The sequence below is a fragment of the Ciona intestinalis genome, unplaced genomic scaffold (assembly GCF_000224145.3).
Source record: "Ciona intestinalis unplaced genomic scaffold, KH HT001145.1, whole genome shotgun sequence".
Lineage (NCBI taxonomy): Eukaryota > Metazoa > Chordata > Ascidiacea > Phlebobranchia > Cionidae > Ciona > Ciona intestinalis.
Window position 1 is genome coordinate 158 of NW_004191466.1, and position 26,493 is coordinate 26,650.

The 26,493-nt window shown below is 33.3% G+C and overlaps 1 protein-coding gene across 1 annotated transcript; it reads right to left on the minus strand.

Annotated features, from left to right (window-relative positions):
- Positions 1 to 911: 911 nt before the first annotated feature.
- Positions 912 to 25,005, minus strand: LOC100183039 (nitric oxide synthase, brain-like). Its single transcript, XM_009863670.3, has 30 exons — positions 24,855 to 25,005; positions 24,177 to 24,287; positions 23,532 to 23,708; positions 22,953 to 23,151; positions 20,388 to 20,544; positions 19,841 to 19,989; positions 19,346 to 19,508; positions 19,171 to 19,262; positions 18,774 to 18,915; positions 12,077 to 12,222; positions 11,417 to 11,588; positions 10,904 to 11,005; positions 10,201 to 10,395; positions 9,825 to 9,907; positions 9,455 to 9,599; positions 9,019 to 9,123; positions 8,741 to 8,790; positions 8,353 to 8,487; positions 7,974 to 8,148; positions 7,536 to 7,674; positions 6,749 to 6,827; positions 6,397 to 6,506; positions 5,874 to 5,957; positions 5,452 to 5,621; positions 4,919 to 5,129; positions 3,877 to 3,964; positions 2,832 to 2,953; positions 2,497 to 2,645; positions 2,146 to 2,340; positions 912 to 1,752 (listed from the first exon to the last, which is right to left on the minus strand). Exons 1-30 carry the CDS (start codon positions 24,988 to 24,990, stop codon positions 1,639 to 1,641), a joined length of 4,095 nt encoding a protein of 1,364 aa, XP_009861972.2. The 5' UTR covers positions 24,991 to 25,005; the 3' UTR covers positions 912 to 1,638.
- Between the last annotated feature and the right edge of the window lie 1,488 nt (positions 25,006 to 26,493).

A 26,493-nucleotide genomic window follows, 5' to 3' on the forward strand; every position in this document is an offset into this window, starting at 1 on the left:
ATTTATTATATTTTATTAAATTGGTGTCAATTAATAAAGGAATGATGGTACTAATTCGTGGTATTACCAAAAAAACGTCATCTATTTTGATTTTGAAAATATTTGTGTGTCCTATCTTCCCCCATTGTACTATATAACAGCAGTGGTGTCGATTCTATAAAAATGTAGGGGTTGCGACATTATAATACGTTACCTGGAAGTCGGTTTGTAAACCACGAATTATTATGTTGTAGTAAAAGTGTAAATTATTGCGATCTATAAAGATACCAAGGTAAAATTCCATAGAAAACACAAAACAAATGTATTCTTTACAAAGGGTACCGGGCGAATATTTTTTTAATTATACAAATACACTCCCAATTTAATTGAATTTGAAGTAATCAATTTGACCTAAACTATTTTGTGAGGTAACTGAAAAATTCAGATTGAGGATACATCTACTGTTTATTTTTGCAACATCTCAATAAAAATCCCCAACAGCCAATAGAATATTATGTAAAAAGTAAATTGAGGTAAAACTTGGACTGTACTCCACAAATTATTTTGAACTAAGCATAGTTTTTTATGACGAATATTAATATTTATAGTTAACATAGCTTTGAATTGTTAAAATTTTATTTTAGAACTGGTACCGCTGGGGTCTAGTTAGTACAGTGCTCAAAATTTATGTTGGTAACACCAGTAGAAGGTATCGAAAAAGGCCGCTGTAGTTTTTGTATTCTAGGATCACCTTCGTTATTATATTGACAAACACCGTCGCAAACCTACTATGCTGACATTTTGAGACAAACCTTCAGATGCAAGTATCAGGTCATTAAATGTTTCAACAGAACTTTTATATTGATAGGACATTACACTTTTTAAAAATATCTCAAATGCATATTTAACACACAGTAATCTATTCGCCCTAATAACCTATACTAGCCAATTTAATAGTCCAAACCAATTCATTGTCTACATTGATCACTATAAATCAAAAGAGTAATCTACAAATGTCGATATGTCACATCCACATGCCTCATCGTGTTAGGTAAGTATTCTAGTCTCTACTGGAATTTGGCAAAACATATATTTTTACAAATTGGTATAGTGGGTCGGCATTAAATTGATAACGATGTAAAAACTTGTGTTAGTGCAGTAACAAATATTATTTAATAATAAAACAGAAGCATTAAAATGGTCTTTATAACAGTTAGTGTACAGTCAAGCATGTTTTTCTAGTGATGTTGGTGGTGGTATGATCTAAGATTGTTGTTTCCTTTTATTATTTTAAAAATATTTAGAACCACTGGGGGATGCAGTAGCGGATTAGGTATTGGTTCATGTACTGGTTTTATAATATGTGTGATAGTTACCAGGTGATAAGAGTTAAAAAAGTGATACAAACAGTATTACAGTATGGAATTTACATTTGTCCAAAACATCTATTATGCAAATTAGGAGTTACAGGTAATTTTTATTAACAAATGAGAAATTTATGTACTGTTTTTGTTTAGTGTTTAATATATTATACAAACCAATGCGGTGGTTGTAGAACCAATTACCAAACTTATAAAAGCAAAACTTAAAGTGCTTGCTAATAAGAAGGGTTTCAAAATAAGTTTTAATACAAGTGGTAATCTCTCAAAAACGTATGATTCACTTATGCGACAGGCTTTCACTCTTTTCCTTTCCCTTGAGTCTCACACTTCTGTTGACTTCATAAGTACGAAGCGTGACTCCAAATATATCTTCGTGATACCTCTCTTCCGTCTGTTATGAAACATAGCATTTATTTTGGAACACATTTGTCAAATAAGAAATCAACAAAATACTTGTGCAAAACAATGCATAGCGTGGATCATTATTGTCTACTTAAAATGTTTTTTATTTTTATTTTTTAAATAAAGTAATAAGAATCAGAAATCATATTAGTTGAAATTACTAATGGACATAAAAAATACTGGCAAAATTACCATTTTAATTAGTATGGAAAAATCTATTCATCCAATTAATCAAAAAGATTGTATTTCGATTGACTCGTAGTTGCAAATCGTGAAATATATACAGCAATACAGTCAGAAACATGATTACATAGGTATTTCAAGCTTATGTCACTAAAATTCCTTGAACATTTTTTACACCATGTTTTATTTGAATAATTACCTTCATTGAGTTGATAAACTCCTGAGCTTTTTCTTTTGTCATCTCTCCTTTTATACAAAGGATTTTTAGAAGTGTTTTGTTTACTTCTGTTGCCATTGTGACATCACCACACACATAAAAATGGCCTTTCTTTTCATGAACAATGTCATAAACAAAATCTGGAATCTCACTCATAATCACATTTTGGACATATCGCTGAAAAAACAAACAATTTATTGAACAAAAATAAACGGCTTTGTTTGCCACCTTAATTAAGGACATATTAAAGATAAAAACTTTGCAAAATCTTGTAAGTTACATGTAAACAAAGGTAAATGTGTATATTAAGCAAAGGTAATTTATTAACAGTACCTTTGGTTTACCCTTTTCCCTTGAAAATGCAGTGTAAGCATGAGATATGGCTCCTTCTTTCATGGCAGCCGCAACTTCTTGTTTATAGAGGTGATCATGATTTGGATTTCTGCATCCGAACAACAACGCCATCGTGCAGCCATTGTGAGCTACAAGATGTATGGAATTAACTTAAAATATTGGTGCCGATACTGCCATTATGTTTCTGGAGTAAAAAATGCATTTCACATTATAACATTTTTTTAAACTCAAATAGTAAACTATGTATTTTTTATACACAAACTTAAATAAATCATTAAACTTTTTTAAACTTTTTAGGGACATATTGGCATTACCTCCTTTTCTTATCTCAGCTAATCTCTGTTGCCAGAAACTTCTAAACGGAGCAATTCCAGTGCCAGGTCCAACCAGAATGCAAGGGATGTTGTCTTTAAGTGGAAGGTGAAAGGTTGGTGCCCTGGAGTATATTAAGATTTCAAAATATATTGAGTTAATGAACAGTGGTTTATTTGGCAGAGGTGTATGTATGCTATCTTAAAACATTGTGTGAACACAGTAGATTCATTCATATGAGATCGAAAATTACTTTTATTTAAAGCATGAGTATTCTATTCTGTATCGGTAAGATCCTCGGGCTTGAGGACCTGGGATTTAGGCCAGATTCAGCCCATTACCCAACACCCTCATGCGTTCAAAAGTGAACATCACTTGGTGACACATTTAAACACACTTTCGCATAATGTTTATTCTCCTCTGAACAACAAGTCAACACATGTGTAACTTCGTGGATAATTTTTTCTTTGTATGACTGTTAATTTGGACATCCTGTTTTGTGACTCCTGAGTTGAAGCAATGTTCGTTGGGTGTTTTGCCCTAGAACACATACGCCCACAATGACAGCAGTGAGCATTAAACACGGCACTGTTCCACTACAATGCAAGTGCCTAAACCACTAAGCCACTACGCCCGATTAAAGCAGAGTAAGAATAAAGTGTCACGACTCTTGTCGTTCAATGTTACAAAACGATTGTAATTCATGGGTGTTTTGATTGATGTTGTTTTAAATATAAATATTACAAGCGCTAAGTATACATAAGAAAATAAAGATTGGCCAACTCTTTCCAGCAACCCAGACATTAAACCCTTTTATAGAACAGCTGAATAAGATACTTCCTGTTGCATGATTTACACTTAGCACTAAGCCATACATCAAACTTACATGGGAATAAAAGATTAACTTTTACACAGTTACTCAGTGCTTTTTCATGTGTATTTCATTTTAAAGCAGCTATATTAAAAGAACTTTTATTAACGCACAGCAAAGGTTCAAACTTTGGTCTAAACTTAAATTTTCAAATAATTTAATAACATGGGGCTTACGTGCGAACAAAACATGCAACTTCCTCATCATCAGTTATTGAGTTAAGATAAGATGAACACACTCCGTGATGAAGAGGACCTGTTCCTCCTGGGGGGATAATTGATAAAAGTTTCATAACGTTACAGTATTGCAAAGAAAATATCAACTTCATATCAAAAAGGAATTCTTTCTACAACAAGTTACACAAACGTCATTAGTGCGGTTATCCATCATCATATGGTCCCATTTGGTTAAATGTAAAAAATTTTGAGCAATTTTGTTGTGAAAGTTCATAATGATCTTTTGGCATATTTAAGTGTTGAATGTGAATGTAACTTGCTTTATCTTTGCACGGCTTAAAAAAGACAGTTATAAAAACACTTATGTTTTGTTTTGTACACCTTGTGCCAGCTTACGAGTTATCATTTATGTAACTTTGTGGGTGATAATATATTTTGGACAACCCATTATTGACCACTGGGTTGGGGCATTTCTGTTAAGTGTCTTGCCCAAGGACACATGCACCCACAAAGTTACCAGCGACGAGCCTTAAAGCCATTACTTCAGGGTTAGAGGCATGCGCACTAACAAACTGTGCTCGCTAGTGTTACTTAGAGTTTGGTCCCCAGTTTTTCCACAAAGCTGTTTTGTACATGAAATTATGTAAGGACAGGTATCTGAGGTATGTTGTACAAAGTGTACGGAAGTCGTTCAGAAACTGATTAAGTTTGTAATACATTCTTTTTTTATATCTCTATTTGTGTTTGAAATATTTAAATATCTAAGATTTCTTATGACATCAAAAGGTTATAATATTTATATTATTTTGCTTCACCCAAGCTCAAATATAGAGAAAAAGACTACTAATGTATGTTCACCGACTAATCCACATGGACTAATCTTTATTAAATATGCAATCCTTTCCAAAGTGACATGTTACTTATTTCAAGATTCTTTAAAGCAAGTTGCAATAATAGTAATTGCAAAATAATAATAATTGACAAAAAATCCTGCTAAGTATATTACTTCATAACAGTAAGTTATTACAAATCAGTACATTACCTCTGGTATGATAGGTTACTACACTAACGGTGCAGTGAATTTCACCAGGAAATATTTCAGGTGAACTGCTAATGGAGTAATATCTTGCTTGAAGAAGTGGGAGTTGTTTTAATAGAAGGGCAGCTTCAAGTTGAATGGATGGAAACTGATTTAAAACTTCAATAAGGTTTGGGTTGTTCAGAAACTTCCAATCTTCATATTCAGATTGTCCCTGGTAGTAAACATGTTTAATATTATTCCATGATATTCTGTTCCTCATGTTAGGTACACTTTGTTCCACAAGAGTAAGTGTTCCAATTAGCAACTGACTACATATCACCTTGCAAACAGAAAACTACAGTGTTACACGGTTTACACAATACTTACACCACCAGGTTTAAAGCATTAACAGAAAACTGTACTACTGTATAACAAAAACAACACTATCACAGCGAGTTTTGAAAATTTTAACATCATTAATCTTAAAGAAAGGTAAGACTCTTAAGGTTTGGTGAAAACTTTAACACTACCCTTGAATAGAATAAGCAAATCACCTGACTTAAAACTTCCAGTCTCTTGCTTTCCTCTTGGTTTACGTCACACTCTGAGAACAACTTGAGAAGTTGTGGAGTGGGAGGTGTTGTTATATCAAGATACCTTGAGAAGGCCATGTTCAACGTGCAAGGGGGGAGTCGTGTGTCTTCTTCCCAGTATTTTAAGTTGCCTGTAGAAACATCACGTATCTTTATTTAAGCAATCATGTGAAATACTCACTAACAGAATAGGCGTACTACTTAACAAATATAAATTACCGATTTCTCGCGAAAGGAAAATTAAAAATACTTGGTTTTCCTAGTAAAATGAAGTCAGATCGTGAAACAAAATTGCCAATTCTACATTCATTTTAGGTATATATATATATTTGAAAGACACACAAAGTTACTGGTTGTAAGTGAATTTTGTAAGTAATAATCACCAATAATGCTTCTTTTTTCTCTCTTAGCTTCCAACACAACAACAGTGTTTTCATCAGTTGCGTCTCGAATTTTTGAAAGAAGTTCTTTTATGAAAATAAAATGCTGGTAATAAAACTTAAAATTTAATCCTAAGATTCACAGCAGCCAATTTAATTAATTTCTACTGTTGTAAACTTGCAATAATATACCAAATGCTTTGTTTATCTTTTAGAACACAGTAGCTAAGATTAATTTAATGAAAACAATGGAAATTAGCACAGAAACTACAAAATCGTGGTCATTAAAACTGCTATATGGACAACATCTTTTTGAGTAAAAGTGTCACATAGGAGCGTCGCTGCTATACCAACCATAAAGTTTATTTAAACTTACACTAAGAAAACAAATTAAGATTGAATTGGAGGTAAAATGTACATAGAAACATCAATTCCGTAAGATTAAATTAAATGCAGATTGCAAATGGTGATGCAATTTACAGAGATGGTAAACAAGATACAGCTTTATATGCCGTTCTTTTCTTACCTTTAACTAAGTCTGGATCATTGCGTGGATAGATACCTAGATGATCTCCAGGGCAAAAGTTTAAGTTTTCACAATTTTTTGTTTCAAGTTGGATTAGGATGGTGGAACGACTAAATAAAAATATAAAAAAAAATATTATGGTATAATTATTTCAGAAAAAAAAATTAAATTAAAAATAGTTGTAATGAAACATTTTTTTATAACTCATTTTAGACTATGTTTCTTCCTTATTTAAAAAAAAGCATTTGTTAGGATCTACATATGATATAGAAAACTCCCATAAATTAAATGACATATATAATCAGTAATGATCACATTTCAGCAAGCAACAAAATCTATAATCCTAATATACCCAGATTCTTCGGATTGTAAATTTTTCCGCCTGATTAATCGACAAGATGATAATTTTTTTCTATGCATCGTTCCAAGTGCTGCAACAATCAAATACAACTCTGATTTATAGAAATATACATATTTACATATGCACGTCAGTTGTAACTTTTTCACAAGACTAATACCCTTTTGCATGGTCACTTTTATGCGCGTAAGTACTCGCATATTTACTCGCAAAACAAAGTTAACACGCATAACGTCATAAGCGTGTTACCTGCTGTAGGAGGTTGGTTGTTACTCGCATTATGCGAGTAAAGAAAAGTATGGTGGAAGTACAGTTTCACTTTTAATAGCCTAATCTTTTTCGGGTATTATTTTTACAGGATTTAGTTGGTAATAGCACCATGAGGTGTTAAAACTTATTTTATAAACTAGATTTAACAATATTGCGCTAAAATAAGCTTACTGAATGTTGATACGCGCATAAACAAAATGACCATGCAAAATAACGCCGTTAGCGAGTTATCATATGACGAGCTAATGCGGATCGCTATTCGCATTAACTTTTTACCATGCAAAAGGGGTATAATTAAATTTGTTCATAATCTTACGCGGGGACTAAGACGTCATTTTTACTCATGTTTTCACAAACTAATTATTGGTTATTTTTTAACAAATAAAATTGCCACTATTTTTATATTTATTAAAGAAAAAAGTAGTAACGGTATTAAATAATGCAAATAGTCTGTTGCTGTTGCTTTTTTATTACATTACTATGTTTAACATACTATTTCCATGTTACATACTTTTAATAACATTAGGTTGCACTTGTTTGTCATGAACAACAACTCGGAAATCTGTTCTCTCAAACTTAGAGGTTGACAATGAAGCGTTTGCATCTTCTAGGTTTACTTGCTCACGCAAACAAAATGTGTCACAAGCAGACTAGAATTAAAGAGCATGGTTTATTGCTTTTGTCCAGTTTATTTTTATTTAAGGAACTTCATGTGTATGGTTGTTGCTTTATCTTTATTTCATGCATCTTTAGTTACAATCCCCATACTCAAATTTACACATAATAGTTAAGTCTTTTTTACTGTTTTACATAACTTTGGACTACATGCAATGCACATTTACAAAGCTTCTAGAACATCTTATTCTTATTGCTAATACTAGACATACTTAAAATAAAAACTGTATTAACCATACTTAAAAACGAGTTTAAGAAACTTTTCTCAACATACAGTGAAAACCTCTTGGGCCCATCTCCGAAAACTTTCTTCCTGTCCACATAATTCATCTCCCTCCCCAATCTCCATCAACCTTTCACCCTCTAGCTCCCCCAAGAATGTGTCCATTGCATGAGCAAATGCGCAGAAATGTGGATATGCACGAGACCCAAGACCAAACACAGCAAATCTAAAAAGTAAATAAACCTTAAACATAAATAATACAGCACTATAATAGTATAATAGAAAGGGTATAAGTGCATGCAATAAACCATAGAAAATTAAAGATATTATTTAGTAATTGACTTTTACTACGTTGGTTAGATTGCTTGGTGTAATAAATTAGTAATCATTTACACTACAGTTATAATTTAACTTTTATAAGCTCACTTACTTTACATTAGCCAGCACCCCTTGAGTGCTGGATTGGATATCATTGGAAAATGAGTTTTGTTTTGTTGAAACTCTTCTAGACATAGGAGTAGCAGTTGCAACACTTTGAAAGCGTCTCTTTGTTTCCGCTTTTTTCCTGTGTTTCAATTCAATAAATAAAAGCCCAGATAAATAAATTTTAATCACATAGGCAAAAAAATAAGATACATTTATGTATCTTATTTTTTTCATTTAAACCAAAGTATATTTAGATAACTGTTGTTCTGCTAATACTACAAATTCTACTACAAAACATTTGTTTAAAATATTATACGAACTCTAATGCTGATCATCCTCACTTAACAGAATTGTTCGTTATAAAAATTAGAATATTAGTATGGTGTACATACTGGTCTTCCTTGCTGTCTCTCACTATTTTCTGCAATGCTTGGGCCAAATACTGAAAAAAAAAACAATAATAAATTTAAACAGTACAATTAAAGGTACAAATACTTTATAATAACATAAAAATAATGGATAAAGGTGTGATTCTATTTGGTGATATTTAAGAGCACGTAAAGATACACTGCGCATTTTTGTAAATTCTAAATTGTACAGGTCTTAGCAGAATAATAAGGGAAAAATATATGATTTTGGTGACAAAAAAATACTATACACATAGGCCTACTTCTCCATTTTCAGGTGGATCTCCATTTCCAAATGTACTTGTAACAATAAGGACTAATGCTTCGTATTCCAAGTTACAAATGTCATATTGGTCCATGGGTACAACCTGGTTAAATAAAGTTGCATGAAATGACATTGATTGCCGTTCAATAAAAATAGTGTATAGATTACAACACGATTTTGCCTAAAGGGTGCTGCTATACCCGTAATTTGGTATTTACTAACAGCATAGATGAGGGCATGGTTTGTATAAACACCTAATACATTGGAACAAGCATAATTTGAAGCAACCCGTGCTTTAAGGTCAATAGACATATTAGGAATCAATAGACCATTATATTGTAACTCGACAAAGGTTATGATGTGTGTAAACTGATGCCATAATAATGGGTATATCTACCACGTTCAATCAATGTTTAGAATACGCAGTCACTGACCTTTGCATCAAATGCATGATTAAAGATCTCCTGCAGTGATTTACTATAAGCGTAAGACTTCCCTGTCTCACTCGCGTACAGTATTGTTGCTTTTATTCGATTTGCCATTGCTTTTGTCATCATTCGTGATGTCATAAGGACAGATCTGTTGGGAAGTTTTAGAATTAATTTAAAGAAAACATGGAGAGCATGAATACACAATAACTGCTGCTGTGGTTTTAAATAGTATATATTGTTCATACCGGGCCGGCTTTGGTTTAACCAATTAGCCCAAAACCAGGAAAAAGTTCAAAGCTCGATGCTGCTAACCTGCTACCATACCGCGTGTAAGAATAATAACAATAACTTTGAACCAATGACTTTGATATACCTTGCCAGTTCTTTAAAATGAAGTTTATTTTTTCTTTTTTTCATCACAGAGTCTTTCCATTTGTAGTAGTGCCAAGGATCAGGCTGGTATTTATATATGTTAACGTTAAAACCCAATTAAAGCAAGCAGCTTTAAAATAGAAGTCCATGGCTAGAGTTTGGTAAGAATGTCATTCCAAAGTCGCAACAAAAAAATTGAATTTGCATGTAAAAGTTTTATAAATTCAGTACTTGAATACCTAATACTAATTTAATAAAGCGTTGTACTGCATTAGTAAGGAATCTATAGAAAACATACACCATCAAAGGCAACATGTAGTTACAAATGAATCTATCAAAGAGCAAATTCAAGCAACAAAATTAGTAAGTTGACTGACCTGATATAAACATGCAGGGTTAAGCGTATAGTTCAATATCTCTTGATGAAAAATTGGGGTCGCACTGCCAGATACTGGGGGAACTAGCCACACCCAATCTCCAGGGCAACCCCCTCTCAATTTCATTTCATTTGAAAAATGTTTCATAAAGGATTCAGTTGCGACATGGTGGTCCATGATAGTAACGTTATCATCCTGAAATATAAAAATAAAAATAAACAAAAAAAATAAACGGAAACAAAATAAAACGAATAAAAATTAAATACTCATATTATAAATAATAAACAAAGGAAAATCATAAAAAAACTGTGACCATATAAAAATTTAGCATTTTTAAAGTAGTTATTATGTCAAATTGTAAAGAAAAGTTCCTTTACATTGGCGGTTCTTAAACTATTTTGTATGCTTTACCCTTTTAACAAAGATGCTTATCAGATTTACCCAAAATATGTAATATGGCGCTCATTCATTAAAAAGCAACTAATTACATCGGTTATATTTAATGCGACGGATGCGCTTCATTTTTAGCAACAAATTGTTTAATGTCTGGTAAACTACTTAAATTGGCATAATTTTTCTTTTGGTAGCTGATTTACCCTCTAACAGAGGAATTTACCCCCAGGAGTAAATTTATCCCAGTTTAAGAAACACTGCTTTAGATCTTAAATGAAACTAAAACAATGAAAACATTTTACTATCCCACCTGGAAGCTATGTAAAACAGCAATATTCAGCTCCAAAATTGCTTTGTCTTTCCATAATGAAGCTGTTTTTTTTGTATTAAGACCCATAGCCTCGGCAACTGGCTGTTAGGTAAAAGTTTGGAAAAATTAAGTCACTTAGTAATAATTTTGCTTATATATATAGGTTTAAAATTGATCATTGTAAAACAAAAGTTTTAATTAAAATACATTATGTCTGATGCCGGTGGCAATAATTTAAAATAAAATTATTTGATATAGTTTTCTGGGGTAAAATGGATACCTTGGCAAACAAACTATCATATTTTCTAAAACTGTTTTTAACAAAAACCTTTGTTTTTTGAAGTCGCAAGGATACAGATATATAGTTCTGTAAGTATTGTTTCTTTACTACCAAATAAAATGATAAAATAGAATGAAAACATAGAATATCTTAAGCTAACCTAGAACCTAGTACCATATATATATATAACAACCTCGAATGCACGATAAATAATAAACGGTTCAACAACTTACAAGAATCAAATTATATCTCGCTGTATCCAATAAATCTCTTCCTATTTCTGTTCCCATAAACCATCCATTAAAGGGCACACCAGGAAATTCCACCCCACCAATGTTAAGCATTATGTTGCTCACTGCAGGCACAGCATACCATTTCAAGTTCATCTTTTCAAGCCATTCCTGCCTGAAAATTTAAGACTTAACGGTTAAGGTTTAATTAAATTTTTCTTTGTTAAAAAATAACTGTAAGTTTTCACTTTTTGACAGATTTCACAAATGAGATGGTCAGATAGATACCATTAGCACATTATATCTCATATGTCCTTGTTGTGTTTTTAACCATAAACAACGACTTTTTATAGCTGCGAAGATAGGGTTATTTAATTTACTTTTACTGTATAACTTTTATGATTTTATACATCCACAAGACACCACCAATGTATCTCAATTAACATCACATGAGACATATAGTAAGTTGGACAATGTTTATATTCTCCTGCATCTTCCTAATCGGCAGTAAAGAAGTAATATTTACAGAAACATATATCCTCACAAATCTAAAAGGGCGTTGTTAATTAGTAAAAACGCGATAGGTAAATATACGATTTTTGCTCATGGTATCCATCTCAGTTCACAGGAACTAATATGTATAACTAAGTTCATATGACTTACCCAGCGTCAGGGTGTCGAAGTTTAACTTCAAGCACAAGATTAGATGGAAGTTCATAAAGTTCAGGATCCTCACCGTTTGCTTGTAGCAGCAGTGGAAGAAGATCAAACCTTCCACCTTTACCTTTCCAACCCAAACGTTCGCACAGCTAAAATAGGAGTAAAACTAACTGAATAAATAAAATTTATTTATCCTTGCGTGGCAACGAATGTTCTGTCTTATATACTTTATTTCACACGAAACTCCCTTTACTGTTATGCTTTATAAACCTCTGTCTGGTTACAAATTACCACGTATGTAATTTGTAGATAATATTTTGGGGAGGATTTTATATTTGTTTTGTAATGTATGGCTGACTATTTAGACAACTTGTAAGGACCGACGTTGGTAAGGACCACTGGATTGGAACAAAAACTTTTATCCCGTAAGGGTAGACGAAACACTGAGGCAGGTGCGTTAACCTGATCAACAGTGCACGTAACTCTAACAGTGATTATAACACGGGTGTTCTGATCCATACAATTACCTAACAAAAATGTAACTTACTTTATTCTCTCGTGGCCGGCAGTCGTTATAACACGAGTGTTCTGTTTCATGCTCCTCGTGCCAGCTAACGAGTTACCAACTATACACTTTGTGAGTAATAATTTTTGTCATTTTTTTCACTTTTATGTGTGGCTGATAATTAGGACAACTCATTAGTAACCATAAGTGTGTTGAAGCAATTGCCATTAAAGGCCATACCAACGTATAATCTAAACTCGTATAGATAAGATAGATATGCTCAAATGTGATCTAAAGGTACCATCAAAGTTTTAAAATACAAAACAGCTTTTAAACTATAGGTTAAAAATTAGTTTTAAAACCGCAAATTCAACCGCTTGAGTAAAAATGGCAGTGGCGCAATGCATCGGATTTTCCATAAGAAACTCAACCATAATCGTTTTTAGTTTCCAAAAATCCGAAAAAATCAAATTTTAATTCTGGTTTTGTATAGTGCAATGGGGGAAGATGGGACACTTAAGCACATACTGCCAAATATTTCCAAAATCAAAATAAATGACGGTTTTTGGGTAACACCACGAATTAGTCTTATCATTCCTTTATTAATTGACACCAATTTAATAAAATATAATAAAACACACGAGGAGTTATTTAGCGATCCGCACAAAAGGTGATTTTTTTTCAAATTCGAAAAAAACACAGGATAAGATGGGACAGTTTAAAATCATTGTTAGTTTTATTATTAAGTGTATTTATAAATAGGAATATACGTAAATAACACGAAATAATACTGTACGCTTTAAAAATTAAGTCTAAACAATCTTTTTCTTGCCCTACTCCAGCTTACTGCTATAGTTTTTAACATGTTACCTATACATTATATTATTGCATAACAATTGGTATTGTTTGAACATACCATGGGTAATGTTGGAACATTAATGGATAAATATTGTAACCAATAAGTGTATATAAAGTTGTAATAACAAAAAATTGATTATTACTATTAATAGTTTTTATTTTTGCTACAAATTGAGTATTACTAATCTGTTTTTGGCACAAGCAACTTCCCTTTAAATTATCACCGCAAATGACCAAATTTCGTGCGAATGACCAAATTTTGAATATATTTTCAAAATATTATCTTTTTATTATATCAGTATCTTATAGTTGAATATCCCATGAAGTATAAATTACTAAATTAAAAGCAAATCTTTAAAAGTTTCGCAATGAAAACATACAAAACTACAATGTGGGGGGAGATGGGACTCTAAATTGAAATATATTTACATTAGCAGTATTCTGCAACTTGTAGTTAACCTACCGAGTTTAACAGGCTGTGCTAGTTTCTTTCTCATGTAAACTTCATATGTATACCGTTAAACCGATATTTTTGTTGTTGTTTTTATCTCAAATTAAAGTCATATTGACCCCTGCCTATTTTCTTCATGCTTATATCTCAGTGTTTTTTACAAAACTAAAACTAGTTTTACGAGACAAAATCAAACTGTACGAAATATTCAAGGTTGTTTTTTGAAGCTAGGAAACTAGTTTAGTCGTTCGCACACGTGCAAACTAAAAAAATTTTCGGCTTTACTATGATTTAGCAAGCATTAAAAAATAGCACCTTATTATTTAGCATTTTTTTTACCTGTTCAAAGTATACTGTTTATATTTTATATATTTTTTAATATTTAAAAACAGTAATCAGCTTAGACGCGCGTTTTATAAAGTCGTGATACTACGGTCGAATAATTCTGTAACCTTATTTTTCTGATTATCATTAAATAGGGTCCGTAAAAAGAAAATTAAAAAAAAGTCTTGTCTGACAAAGTGTCCCATTTTCCCCCACCCTACTATATATTGTAAATCGGGCGTAATATTAAGTTTTTTTTATTTAAAATGTTTAATATGTATTACTGGTACCGGCTGTACCATTTTCTTTATAAAAAGTCAGTTTTTCGTGTTGAACATTAGGTTTGAAATATTACTAAGTCAGCATAATCTGGTATGTAGCTAGGTTCAATCGAAAAATTAAAACATAATACAATTAAAATTTTTATTTTAGGCCCATTTTTTATATATTCGCAAAGAAGAAGCATTTATTATACCAAATCCAAAAATAAAATTTGAATTTTCTTCAGTAGTTTAGAAACTATAGAAACGGTCAAATTTCTGCGTCTTTTGTTCTTATATGGGAAATCCCACGCATTATCGAAACAGCCGAACAGTACCTTTAGATCACATTTCGGCATCCCTATTCATATACAAACTTTCATTTTTCGTTGGTATGCCCCTTTGAGTGTCTTGCGACTCTTGCCCACAGAAATAAAAAAGCCTTGAACATATTACTTCTGGGTTCCAAGCAGGCGCGCTAAGCAACTGTGCTGTGGCGTTGGCACATGTAACTACATAGGTGAATTTTTTATATATAGTATCCAAGAGTGTCAAAACTACGAATTTTACCACAGGTTAAACAGGTATATTACAGCTTATATACGATTGCCGCAGTATAGCATTTAGCAGATCGTTAAAACAATGAAAACTCGCAATAAATACCCACCTTTAGACTTAAAATGTTTCTCACGCTATTAAGTGGATTTGGTTGATCTGTCAAGCATCTGGAAATCTAAACCCAAACTAAGAGGTCACGACACATGCGTGTGACGAATAACTCTATATATGTTACACTTCTGTGGTTTCCAGGTTCGTAAAACACCCGTGGTCGGATAAAATCGTAATGTAACGTAAAAGCAGCATAAAATACAAGGAACGTCCGAATCTTAACACAACACAGTACATACTCGCTTTACACTTTGACCACGTCCGTTTCCACGTTACTCCGTTGGAGACTAAAAAAGTAATTAGCGTGGGAGATTAAGGCAGCAGGAGGAGCGCATACGACTCAAGGCATATAGGGCGAGTTTCACGAGCAAAGACATTGTAACATATATAGTGGGTGGAAAATAGGGGACACCTTTAGCAAATAAAATCCAAAAAGTCTGACCATGTTTTAAACAATTAACTACGGTCTATGGCAGTTTGAGAATTGTTTACTACCAAATCGAACAAAAAAAAACTCTCCCGACACTACTATACAATTTACCAGCCCAGTGGTTTGTAAACCAACGATAAGCAAACAAATTGTCGGATATGTTACAAGCAAGGCACCGGATCCTTAGATAAGCAACAGTCACAACAGACACTGCACCAAATCGTGAAATGAACTCATAAAATAAACGGGCGCACCATTTGCTTTTTAAATGAAAGTGTACAAAAAGGTGGAATTGAAGTTTTTACACAACATGTTTTCATTTCAAAACATAAAGAAGTGTGTTATGCCAGCTGGTACTACTATTGTATTGCTGTACGTAATGTGATGAGTAATGGTATTATTATTTTATTGCGATTTAAATAATAATACACGTTGGCCATTAAAATTGAAGCATAGCAACGAAACTCAAAAACTCATTTGAAATTTTATTATAACCTCAAGGCAAGGTGGTAACGCGTATAGAGTCACGTATGCATTTAACTGACTTAACCGAGTTGCTTTACAATTTATGGCATATGCGACCTTTTTATGAGGTAATGGGAGTATTCAGTCGCCCTTTATCCAAATAATACGTTAATTGCTGCTCGTTGTAACAGAGGGGTGGTATTTTATTCATTCGATTTCAAACCACAAAGTTTCGCAACAAGTTTTAACAAAGAAACAAAACCAACTAAAGCAATCAAAATTTCGGTTTTAAGATTTTGGAATTCCACTCTTGCATTTTACTACTCGTGTTGTAAAACATTACGACGTAAATCAAAGACCTATAGCGTTTGCTCAATCGTCTTTTTAGGGTTTGGTTTTTTCAATTCCGGTTTACTTCTGATCAATTTTTTAAAATCTACTGTTTCGATTTCGTTGCAAACAATTCAAATCTGGTAACATATATTCATTTTTTATTTCCTGATTCCATTATTTCCTGAAATATTTTACCAGCAAATGTGACGAGAATAAAAATAAAGTGCGTGCCCTATCCTACCATTTATGTTATAAAAACAACGAAGATCAGTTAGTAAAATACAATTGTTCTGGACTTGCTAAATCGCGGGTTTAATCATGTCTTTTTCGCGTTTTTAATTTGAGCACCGGTAATAAATTAAAAACCTCTGTTTAATAATGTATGAGTATAACACTGCGAGAAATGACAATGTGAGTAATAGGTATAACGAACCGTGAATGTACTGACGTTTTCCATCCATATATAACGTGTTAATTTTTTCTTTGAAATTTATTTAATATGATATGTATGAAGTATTGATTCTTACGTCACATTACGTCACGAATAAGAAACAAATTAAATATTGTATCCATAGTTTACAAAAGGGGCTTGCTCGAAACATTGACTCGGGTATAAGATCACAATAGCCGACAAAATATGCCACAAGCAATCAATATTGGAGACACATTGCTGAACATATATAGGCTACGTATAACAACTGGTAATACCATATCCGCTCGCGAAATAACAGATAAAAATATATAGGCTAAACATCTGTGTATAATATTGCCTTATATCCATAGGGTGGGAGAAAATGGGACACTTAAGTACATATTGTCCAATATTTTCAAAATAAAAATATATGACGTTTTTAGGGTGATACCACGACTTACCAAATCATTTTTTAATAATTGACAACAGTTTAAAAAATATATTAAAACACACGAGCAGTTATTTAGCGATTCGCACAACAGATGTAAATTTACCAAATCGAGAACACACATTGTAAGACGAGACAGTTTAAAACCCTTGTTACTTTAATTAATAAATGATTTTTTATGAGAAATACTCGTTAATACCACGAAATAATATTAAACGCATTGAAAATCAGGTTTAAATATTCTTTTTCTTGCTCTAATGCTATATGGTTTTTGACTTGTTATCTATACAGTATGAAAAACAGGTATTGTTTGAACGGTGATAGGTATTGTTCGAACACCAATTGATAATTATTGGATCCTACAAATGCATATGTAATGAAGAAAAATTGGTAATACATGTTAACAAAGTTAACATTTTTGCTACGAATTGCGTATTGGTACACTTTTTTTCGGACATATATAGGTTATATTCCAGTACAAGTGACTAAATTTCGAATGTATTTTTCATATATTATCTAGTTATTGTATCCGTATACTATATTAACCCTGGAGGCATAAATTATTGAATTAAAAGCAGAAATATCAAAGTTTGGCAATAAAAACCTACAAAACTGCAATGTGGGGGAAGATGAGACACAAATTTAAGATATTTTTATATTAAGAGTATTCTGCAACTTACAACTAACCTACCTGTAAACGTTATATGTATACCCTTAAAACGATATTGTTTTGTTTTTCATTCCTAATTAAAGCCAAATTGATCCCTGACTGTTTTCCTTATGTTTATATCTCATTTTTTTCCCAAAACTAAAACTAGTTTTATTCGACAAATTCCACAAAATATTCTAGTTTTTTTATAAAGCTATAAAACTAGTTTAATCGTTTACACTCGCAAACTACAAAATGTCATCGGCTTTACCAAGATTTAGCGAGCATTCAAAGTTAGCACCTTACTATTTCGTATTTTACCCTTTCAAAAAATACTGTTACTATTAAACATATTTTTTTCTGATTACCATTAAATAGATGTTCGTAAACAGAAAATAAAAAAAAGTCTCGTCTGACAAAGTTTCCCATCTTCCCCCACCCTACTTTAGTAAAAATGGCAATAAACATATCCCATGGTTTATTTGCGGATTGTAAGTAGCAGCTACGTCACCGAGATACAAGATCCCGAACAGGCATAGCTTATCTGGACAATGTTTAACGCCTTACGTTAACATTTTAGCAACGTCAATGTCGGTGTGTTTGACTTAGCAGTGATAATTCTTTTCAAAATGCTTACTAGATTCCGACATGATTCCTTACAATGTATAGTAGGGTGGGGCAAGATCAGACATCTGTTCAATCTATTTTCTGTCTCCTTCAGTATTAAACAAAGAACATACGAAACCGTTTCTTTGCAACTCCGATTTTGTTGTTTATTGTTTAAAACACGATAGGAATATTCGGATATTGTGTGATAAAGGTGTCCCATCTGCCCCCACCCTATTATATACCATGACTAGATTATGCTTTATACCAGAACTCTCAGATTGTTTTACCTCAGTCAGTTCCAAATTTGCAGGATCACCGACCAAGCTACCGTCTTCCTGTCTGTAGCAAGCGTATCTTATTAGCTGCGAGTTCCAGACACGAAACTCAGTTTTGACGTCATTTCTCGGCGGGAAAAAAGTGATGCATGATCTAAATCAAACATTAAGCCAAAATAAAAACATAGAAAGGATATTTAATCAAAATTTACAAGAAATTTCAGACCGATTATTCTAGATTAATAAATCTGTCACGAACCTTAAACTCGAAGCGTAATTTTGGATTGTATAAGGCTTTAGGCACAAATCTCATATAATTACACAATATCAGTCAAATATCTATGTATTAGGGGCTTGACGCCAATTACGTGGTAAGGCGGTCGTCTCGTATTACACAGTTCAACAATACCTGATATTTCCTTTGTTCGTCGCGTATTTTAGATGGGAGCATATTGCTTCAAACATCTCGTACGTACTAGTCACTTTTCGGCAGTCGAATACCTTGCAAGTATTTGTTTATTAAATTACCCCCAAAGGTTAATAAATACAAAATTATAATACATATATGACGTCATGAAGCATACATGTAACTTGTTCCACTGAATACGACCGATGCACCGCGGTGCATTCCTCCAGGCTGTTTTTGCTCCAAATATCAACTCGTTTTTGGTAAGTTCGTAAGTTCCCGTAGAGTCAATTGAGTTCATTACTTCATCCAATCGAGCACCGTGCGCTTCCGAGTCGTTCCTTTTGAAAAAATGATAACATTTTCTCAAATCATCGCTTATCTTTAAAGTAGGTTTGAATAAGATGATATGTTCTAAACCTCTTGTATCGTTTCAAATGTTGGTGTTTAGAGCTAGGCCAAAACTCGTGACTGGAGTTAGTTTATAAAACGGTTTCTCTCGATTTAAATCTGCGGAGACTAATTTGTTGATGCGTGAAGGTTAAGCTTTCAAAAAGTAAAAGCAGTTTTAAACCGGTTTGTTTCTGTTATTCAAGTGCCAGTAAAGCAAAAACCCACTATAGCATATTTGACAGTATATACATGTGTACATACACAAAATCCAGGGTCTCACCTTTTCATTGAAGCGAAGTACTGGTCTATAAAATCTTTGGCCAGTTTTCTTACAGATTCGACACTCGGTTTTCCATCTCTAGGGTCACATACCATGTTGCTTGGTTGCATGAGGCTGCCATTGCATTTCTTAGGAGCGCAGTGATTTATCTAAAACAAATATTTACGTAAATGGTAACCGTACACGATTGAGTAGCTGTAGAAAACAGGAACTATAAAATAATTTACCCGTAGGCCTAAAAAACATAACATCTTTCCAGCATGATTGTTCCTATTAGTTATACCTTATCTTTTTCGCTATTTTTTCGTTAACGAAACACAAGTTGTGTTAGTACACTGTTAAATTAATACAGTTTCTAGTATATAGTTCACGTGGTAGGAGTAACGATGTCCCAAGCAGCCATATACATATTGTATACATGCATATCATGCTTATGCAGAATGTCAAACATCTACATAGAGCCCAACACTCAGGTAATGTTATTTATATATAACATACGACTGAAATATCTTTTAAAAATGCCGTTTCGGTATATATACTATCCTACCGGGCATGCTTTTAAATAAAGTGTTTCTCTGTGGTTTTGATCCGTCTCCCAATTTTTGAGATTCGCAAACTCCTGTTTGTTGTTCGGAATCTGAAGCATTTCTGACACAGGTGTTAAAGCGACTTTGTTTCGAGTATTCGTATCTTTATCAACAGTTCTGTGAAAGCTAAGATATGTTATCTCGTTCCGGCTATAATGTTATATCCACATACACGAAATGCAGGGTTGTCTGCTACAAGTCTGCTACCATGACAAACGAACAGCGTTTTGGGACCGAAAAAACAAAAAAAACTTGTAAGCTCGGCAGTGCGTATCATTTCTAACACAAAACTAAACTAAATTTGAACCACACTTTATACTGTGCTGTGTATCTATTTATTTACTTTTACTTGCAATAAGCTAAGTATGCGCTATTCTAAAAAGCATGTGCTTCGATTTTGAACGTAAAATAGCAAAACCTGTGTTAGCGCCGAAACAGCAAAAATCGTGCACTGTCTCTTACACACTTTATAATACAGTCAAAAACTAACCGACACTGGCGGTCTGTCGGGCCCTGAAAAACCAACAGTCCGAGTAACGCAGTAACTGTGCTTTATAAAAACCACTTGAACAATTTAAAAATAATTAAACATACTAGCAAACACTTCAATGACATCAGATAATCTGTACACAGGGGCCCAGGGCCAAATGTATAAAGGCGAAGGAGTTGTCGTTAACCACAGCGGGTCCTTCCGAAACAAACACAACGGTAAAATATCACCGTGATTGTAACATTTGCGTGACTTTTACAGCTTAGATTATAAATTCATAAACAACTGTATTTTTCATGGAATATATATCAGTTTAAGTTTATGTTATATTATATAGGAGGTCGGAAGAAGATAGGAAACTTTTTCATTTTATTTTCTCGTCCCATTAGCTAGTAAACATTCAAAGAATTATAAAACTGTGTCCTCACGACCCCCATAGACAGCTATTATTTGCTTATAAATGCGGAATATCTACGTGATGGAAGTAACTATATGGTAACGTTTCAATCTGAAAGAGAAGCAGTTCGGTTTACTGCAAACAGTACCTGCCATTAGCGTTAACCCAAAGGTTCAATTTTGAAATAGTTGGCGTACATATAGTAACACTTTTCCCTAAACTGCCAAAAAGCAAGCCGTAACACAACCCTGTATATCAAGCTCTTAAACTAAATTCTTGCTAACCGATGTAGAGTAACTGCCCTAACCTCTGTAGTTCAAATAAGGTGTACTTGGAACATTATGGGTTTAGTAAATGTATAACGGTTATAGCAATTTCATTTGGCATGTTGGCCGCCATATATATCTCATCTTTGTTTGCGGTTTAATAAACGGCCTTTATAACGTATTGTCTATTCGCTATTCAAGCACGCAAGTAAACTTCGTCATAAATTTGCTTTACTAAAGAAAGGCATACAAGGCAACAGCGTTACAAAACATAGGTTTTGGTTGAATTGTTACGAAAAATCTCTACATGAGCTAATGAAAAAACAAGAAGTGGTCATGGAGACTGGCACCCACGTCGGTTATGTACCATTGGCAAGACTACCTTAATTGCCTATAACCAATTGCATAAAGACTAAAAACAAAATTTACTTGGTATTGCCCTATCTGCGCTGCAATGCCTAATACAACCTTATATATACTCGGAAACGTTATAAATATGAAAATTTTATACAGTTCACTTCAATTTCTGTTTCTTACGTATCACGGAAACGCGAGTTTAAGAGATACTATTGTGACGTCATCAAAACGTGACGCGAGCTTTTAAGTCAAGCGCCTTACATTTTACAACATCTTTTTTAGAATGCAACTGCTGAAAACTTAGAACGAATGTTAATACAGTGACCGACAGTCAGTATAAATTTAGACAACATGTTAACATAGACTTAAAATAAGCCAGTTCTATTTATTATCGCGTACAATAATGTCAAGTTTTAGAAGAATTACATTTCATCATATTTTCGTCATTCTTGTTTATCCGCACACTCTTGTCCAACTTAAGTGCCACTTATACTTTATTAACACAGTAAACAAATCAAACTGGAAACGCTTTTATATTAACTTCTTTTTATTGTAGCTAAATAATGCATGCAAATTACCTCCTTTCTTCAGTATTGGCGATGTCTAATCAAATGTAATACCACTAAAACTAATATATTTGTAAAGTCTAAATGGTCGAACAAGGCGCTAACTTTGTGTCAAAGCTTTATTTTTCTAACTCATGTCTAATGGATCAACACATTAAACTGCAGCCCTCCTGAGAGACAATTTTGCTCCTTTGGCTAAAAAACTAATTTTGATTAAGCGCGAGCAGCCTATCTTATTATGATATATCCATACACGTGACATGCCAAATAAAGTATACTCGCGCGCATTGTTACTAATGAATAAATCAAAGATTTTGCCGTAGATAAACAGACCATGAATGTTAACACACAGCTGGTTGAGTTGAACTTTACGACCAACGTTTTAAACTTGCCCGAAGTTCAATCACCAAATTTAAAGTAACCTTTAAACAGTTATAAAGCAGGCTTACCCAGTATTTTCCGGTGATTGTTTATCAGTTGGTACATCGCAAATTGGTGGTTTTATTCGATTATGATGTAGTAATTGGAAATCAATAGAGCGCTTGTTTTGGCTAGGAGAACATGACAATTGTGACGTTTCTACTAATTGAGTAGACTTGATCATATTATCGTCTCTATTGGTGACACTTGGCAATTCTCTTAAGCCGCCTGTTACCAATGCAAATTAATTATAGTTCTGGTTTGTACTTTTTTCCTTTATCAACAACCAGCACAGCAGAAGCATAAACGACAATGTAGCAGTGTCTGTTATAATGTATAGTGGAGCGGGGTGAGATGAGACATGTTTTTATTATGTTTTCTTGTCCCAGTTGATGGTAAACAAGTAATATTTAGTTATATAACTGTAGCCCGTGACTCTAAAAGGCCATTGTTAGTTGTTTAAAACCAATCGGGAAATAGGAAATCTATGTGCTAGCGCTATCTTACCCTACGGTACTTTATGAAAGCTAACACACTATATGAACTAGAGAATCATAACACATAATACTATACCAAATTGTAACTACGAAAAATACATGTAAGAGCACCTGATAATTTGTCAGGCCGTTTTGCTGAATGGAACGGTGTTATGGGGGGATTGGGGTTGGGATGGCTTATTCTAACAGTTCGTGGCTGGCCCTCCCTTGTAAATGTTGTTTGCAGATGTGTTTGAATTCCTTCTGGGCCCTTAATAATTAGAACGGCCTTTCCTCCAACCGGGATGGCTGTTTAAACAAAATTGTGCTTTATGTGTTAATAATTGATTAATCGTGGTATATATAGTATTACGAATATAAGCAACGTTAGTGAAATATGATTTTGGTACATTAAAAGCTTATAAACCAAAGTTCGCAATAATTACATCTCGAAAAAAGTTTAGGGCTTTCTAGTGTATTTTAATCTAATATCGTTATTTTACGATACTTTAAAAGATCAAATATAAATAACAGATCCATAATAAAACTGTACATTGCAAAGTTTTAGATTTAGCAAATTTGGTAGCATTCGATTATAAATTAAAACGACTACAGGACGAACACAAGTTATAAAGACGGGCGTTTGTTTTAACTTTTACAGCTACCATTCTTTAAAACTATTTATTAAAACCACCTACCACACCCCTATAAAAGTTATGAATTGTCATGTTTGAACAACGAGTTTATTGGTAGTATGTACAAAACCCTTGCAATTACCTCTTAAAGTTTTTAAACTTTCTCTATAGCTCGTCGTGGTAAGATCTACCCCGTTTACAGCTAGTATGACGTCACCAGCTTGGATCAAACAACTGTGGAACGCCGAGCCATCTAGCGGAAAAATACAACATGGAATAAATGAAAATTTGTTTTACTCTCGTGTAGCGGAAAATGGTAGTTGTTTTGCTTTATATACACATCGTGTCCGCTCACAAGCTCATTCAAGTTTGTGGACTGTTGGTTCTTTATGGCTGATAACTTAAACAACATAAGTGACCACCGGGTTAAAATAGCGAAATGTCTTACGCCAAAGGGCATATACATAAGGCAGAAACGACATTTTGGAAAGCATATAGGAGTTATTGAATACAAAGAATTATACTGCTCAATTATGGGCGGCGGAACTACACCTGTCAATATTTATACACACTCGAAAATTATTTAGTGAATATTTGAACTTATCGTTTATCATAATAACAGATATTAAGTGCAACGTCATATTGCGGTGGAATATAAAAACATCTGCCGCATTATAAACAAATATATAAAACAACGTTTACAGCTGGTTACCCTCCATCATAAACTCATTAAAACGTCATAGTTATGGCGTCATATATCAGAATAATGCTTTGTCAAAAATTCTTTGTTACACGCTGTTTAAGAACTTCAATAAATTACCTTCAACTAGTTCCATAACTTCAACTTTGGGTTTAATCTGTCTTTCTCTCACAAGAAATCCTAACCCAGTTTTGTGTCTTTTCGTCAGCACCACAGAAATAGCGTTTGCCGTAAAATCAAACTTATTTTTCCCCATTTTGAACGCCGACCAACAAAACCTGGACAACGCCAGTAGCAATACGCTACAAACGTGCGACAAAGTGTGTACAGTTTACAAATAAATTATGCAGAACTAAATTACTCATATAGAATATTCAAAACAGCTAATAGCTGCTAAAATGTACAACGATAACGTAAACAGGACAGTTGTAAATAATAGCACGCTTTTTTGATTATAGTTATTCAGTATTGTGGATTTGTGGTAATAGGGTAACATTCGCTTATTTTATTTGTGATTTAAAAGCTCGTTCACCGCAGCAGAGATTTTATTTAACACAATATCTTTTAAAACTTTTTTGGAAATATAGTATTGGTTTGGGGTGAGATGGCTCATGTTTTATTCCTCGCGACTTTAAAAGAGCGTTAAAAAACACGAATGGAAAATCGTGAACAACGCGTGCCAAACTTGGGCATGAGTGATTACTAAGTGTTTTATGTGATGCGTGCTTTACTTTACGTACATTCATTTGATTAATGCGTTAACAGCAAGATTAAACAGCTATCATCGCACAATCAAATTTAAAGAGCCCAAACACACCCAAATAAACATCGCTTTATTAGATAGAGTGTGTTTTCTAATTCCAACGACACCATACTTGTTTTATTCGGTTCTGTAAAACCAAAGAAATTCCAGCTCAAACACCGTGAAATTCATAAAACTGATTTGAAAGCATCGTGGCGAAAAAATCGAAAAGTGTACTACCCTTGTGATAAAATACGTCACAAAATTGTTTAAGCGTGGCCGCGCTTATTCAGAAAGGCGAAAGGCAAAGTTTTTAACTAAAAATGAGAGAACAAAAAAACGCGGGTTCCGCTTTGACGAATGAATCAGTCACGTGACTAGTAAGTTCCTACGCACAATCACGAAGCTCGTAGTAAAAAAAAATAGCGCTAGAGATTACTGTTTGAGGACGAATATCTCCGCCCATACTGGACCAATTTTATTAGGCAAAGTATTTTTGGAATCAATAAAACGGTCACTTTCTGAATTTACCACAAAAAATGAAGGTGATGTGGGGGGTGTTTACGCTCTTTAACTCATCCTATAGTTATAGCATAAACGTTATTTTAATGAAAAAAAATGCGTCAACAGAGTCAGTATACTATAACCATAGTAAATGCAATACCTCCACCGCCTAAAACAAACTATTGAATATATTCCAGCTCTGATCCCTATTAGCGTATAACGTACATGTGTTATTTCTGGTGTGTACACCTGCTGCTCTCTCACATATAAATTTGAAGCAACGCGATAAAACGAACGTTTTTGCTTCTATACTTGAAGCTATAATGATTTCTACATGCAGGCAAACTAATTTTACTTGCTAAATGTGTGTAACAGTATTATGCAAATATAAGCTCGTTTATTTGCACGCTTCTTTTGTGGCTTTTACGCAACAAACTAATTGAATATATCAGAGTAAGTTGTAAAACCACATATATGTTGTGTAACAACCCTGTCCCTATCCGATAAGGAAAA

What these genes read in the sequence shown, in the direction of transcription:
- LOC100183039 (XM_009863670.3), bottom strand. Translation starts at nt 24,990, where the DNA reads ATGGGGAAAAATAAGTTTGATTTTACGGCAAACGCTATTTCTGTGGTG. An exon ending in ATCCACCTGAAAATGGAGAA is followed by an intron (nt 8,791 to 9,018) that starts GTAGGCCTATGT and finishes TTTTTTTTTCAG; the next exon opens with TATTTGGCCCAAGCATTGCA. An exon ending in GTTGCATGTTTTGTTCGCAC is followed by an intron (nt 2,954 to 3,876) that starts GTAAGCCCCATG and finishes AATATACTCCAG; the next exon opens with GGCACCAACCTTTCACCTTC.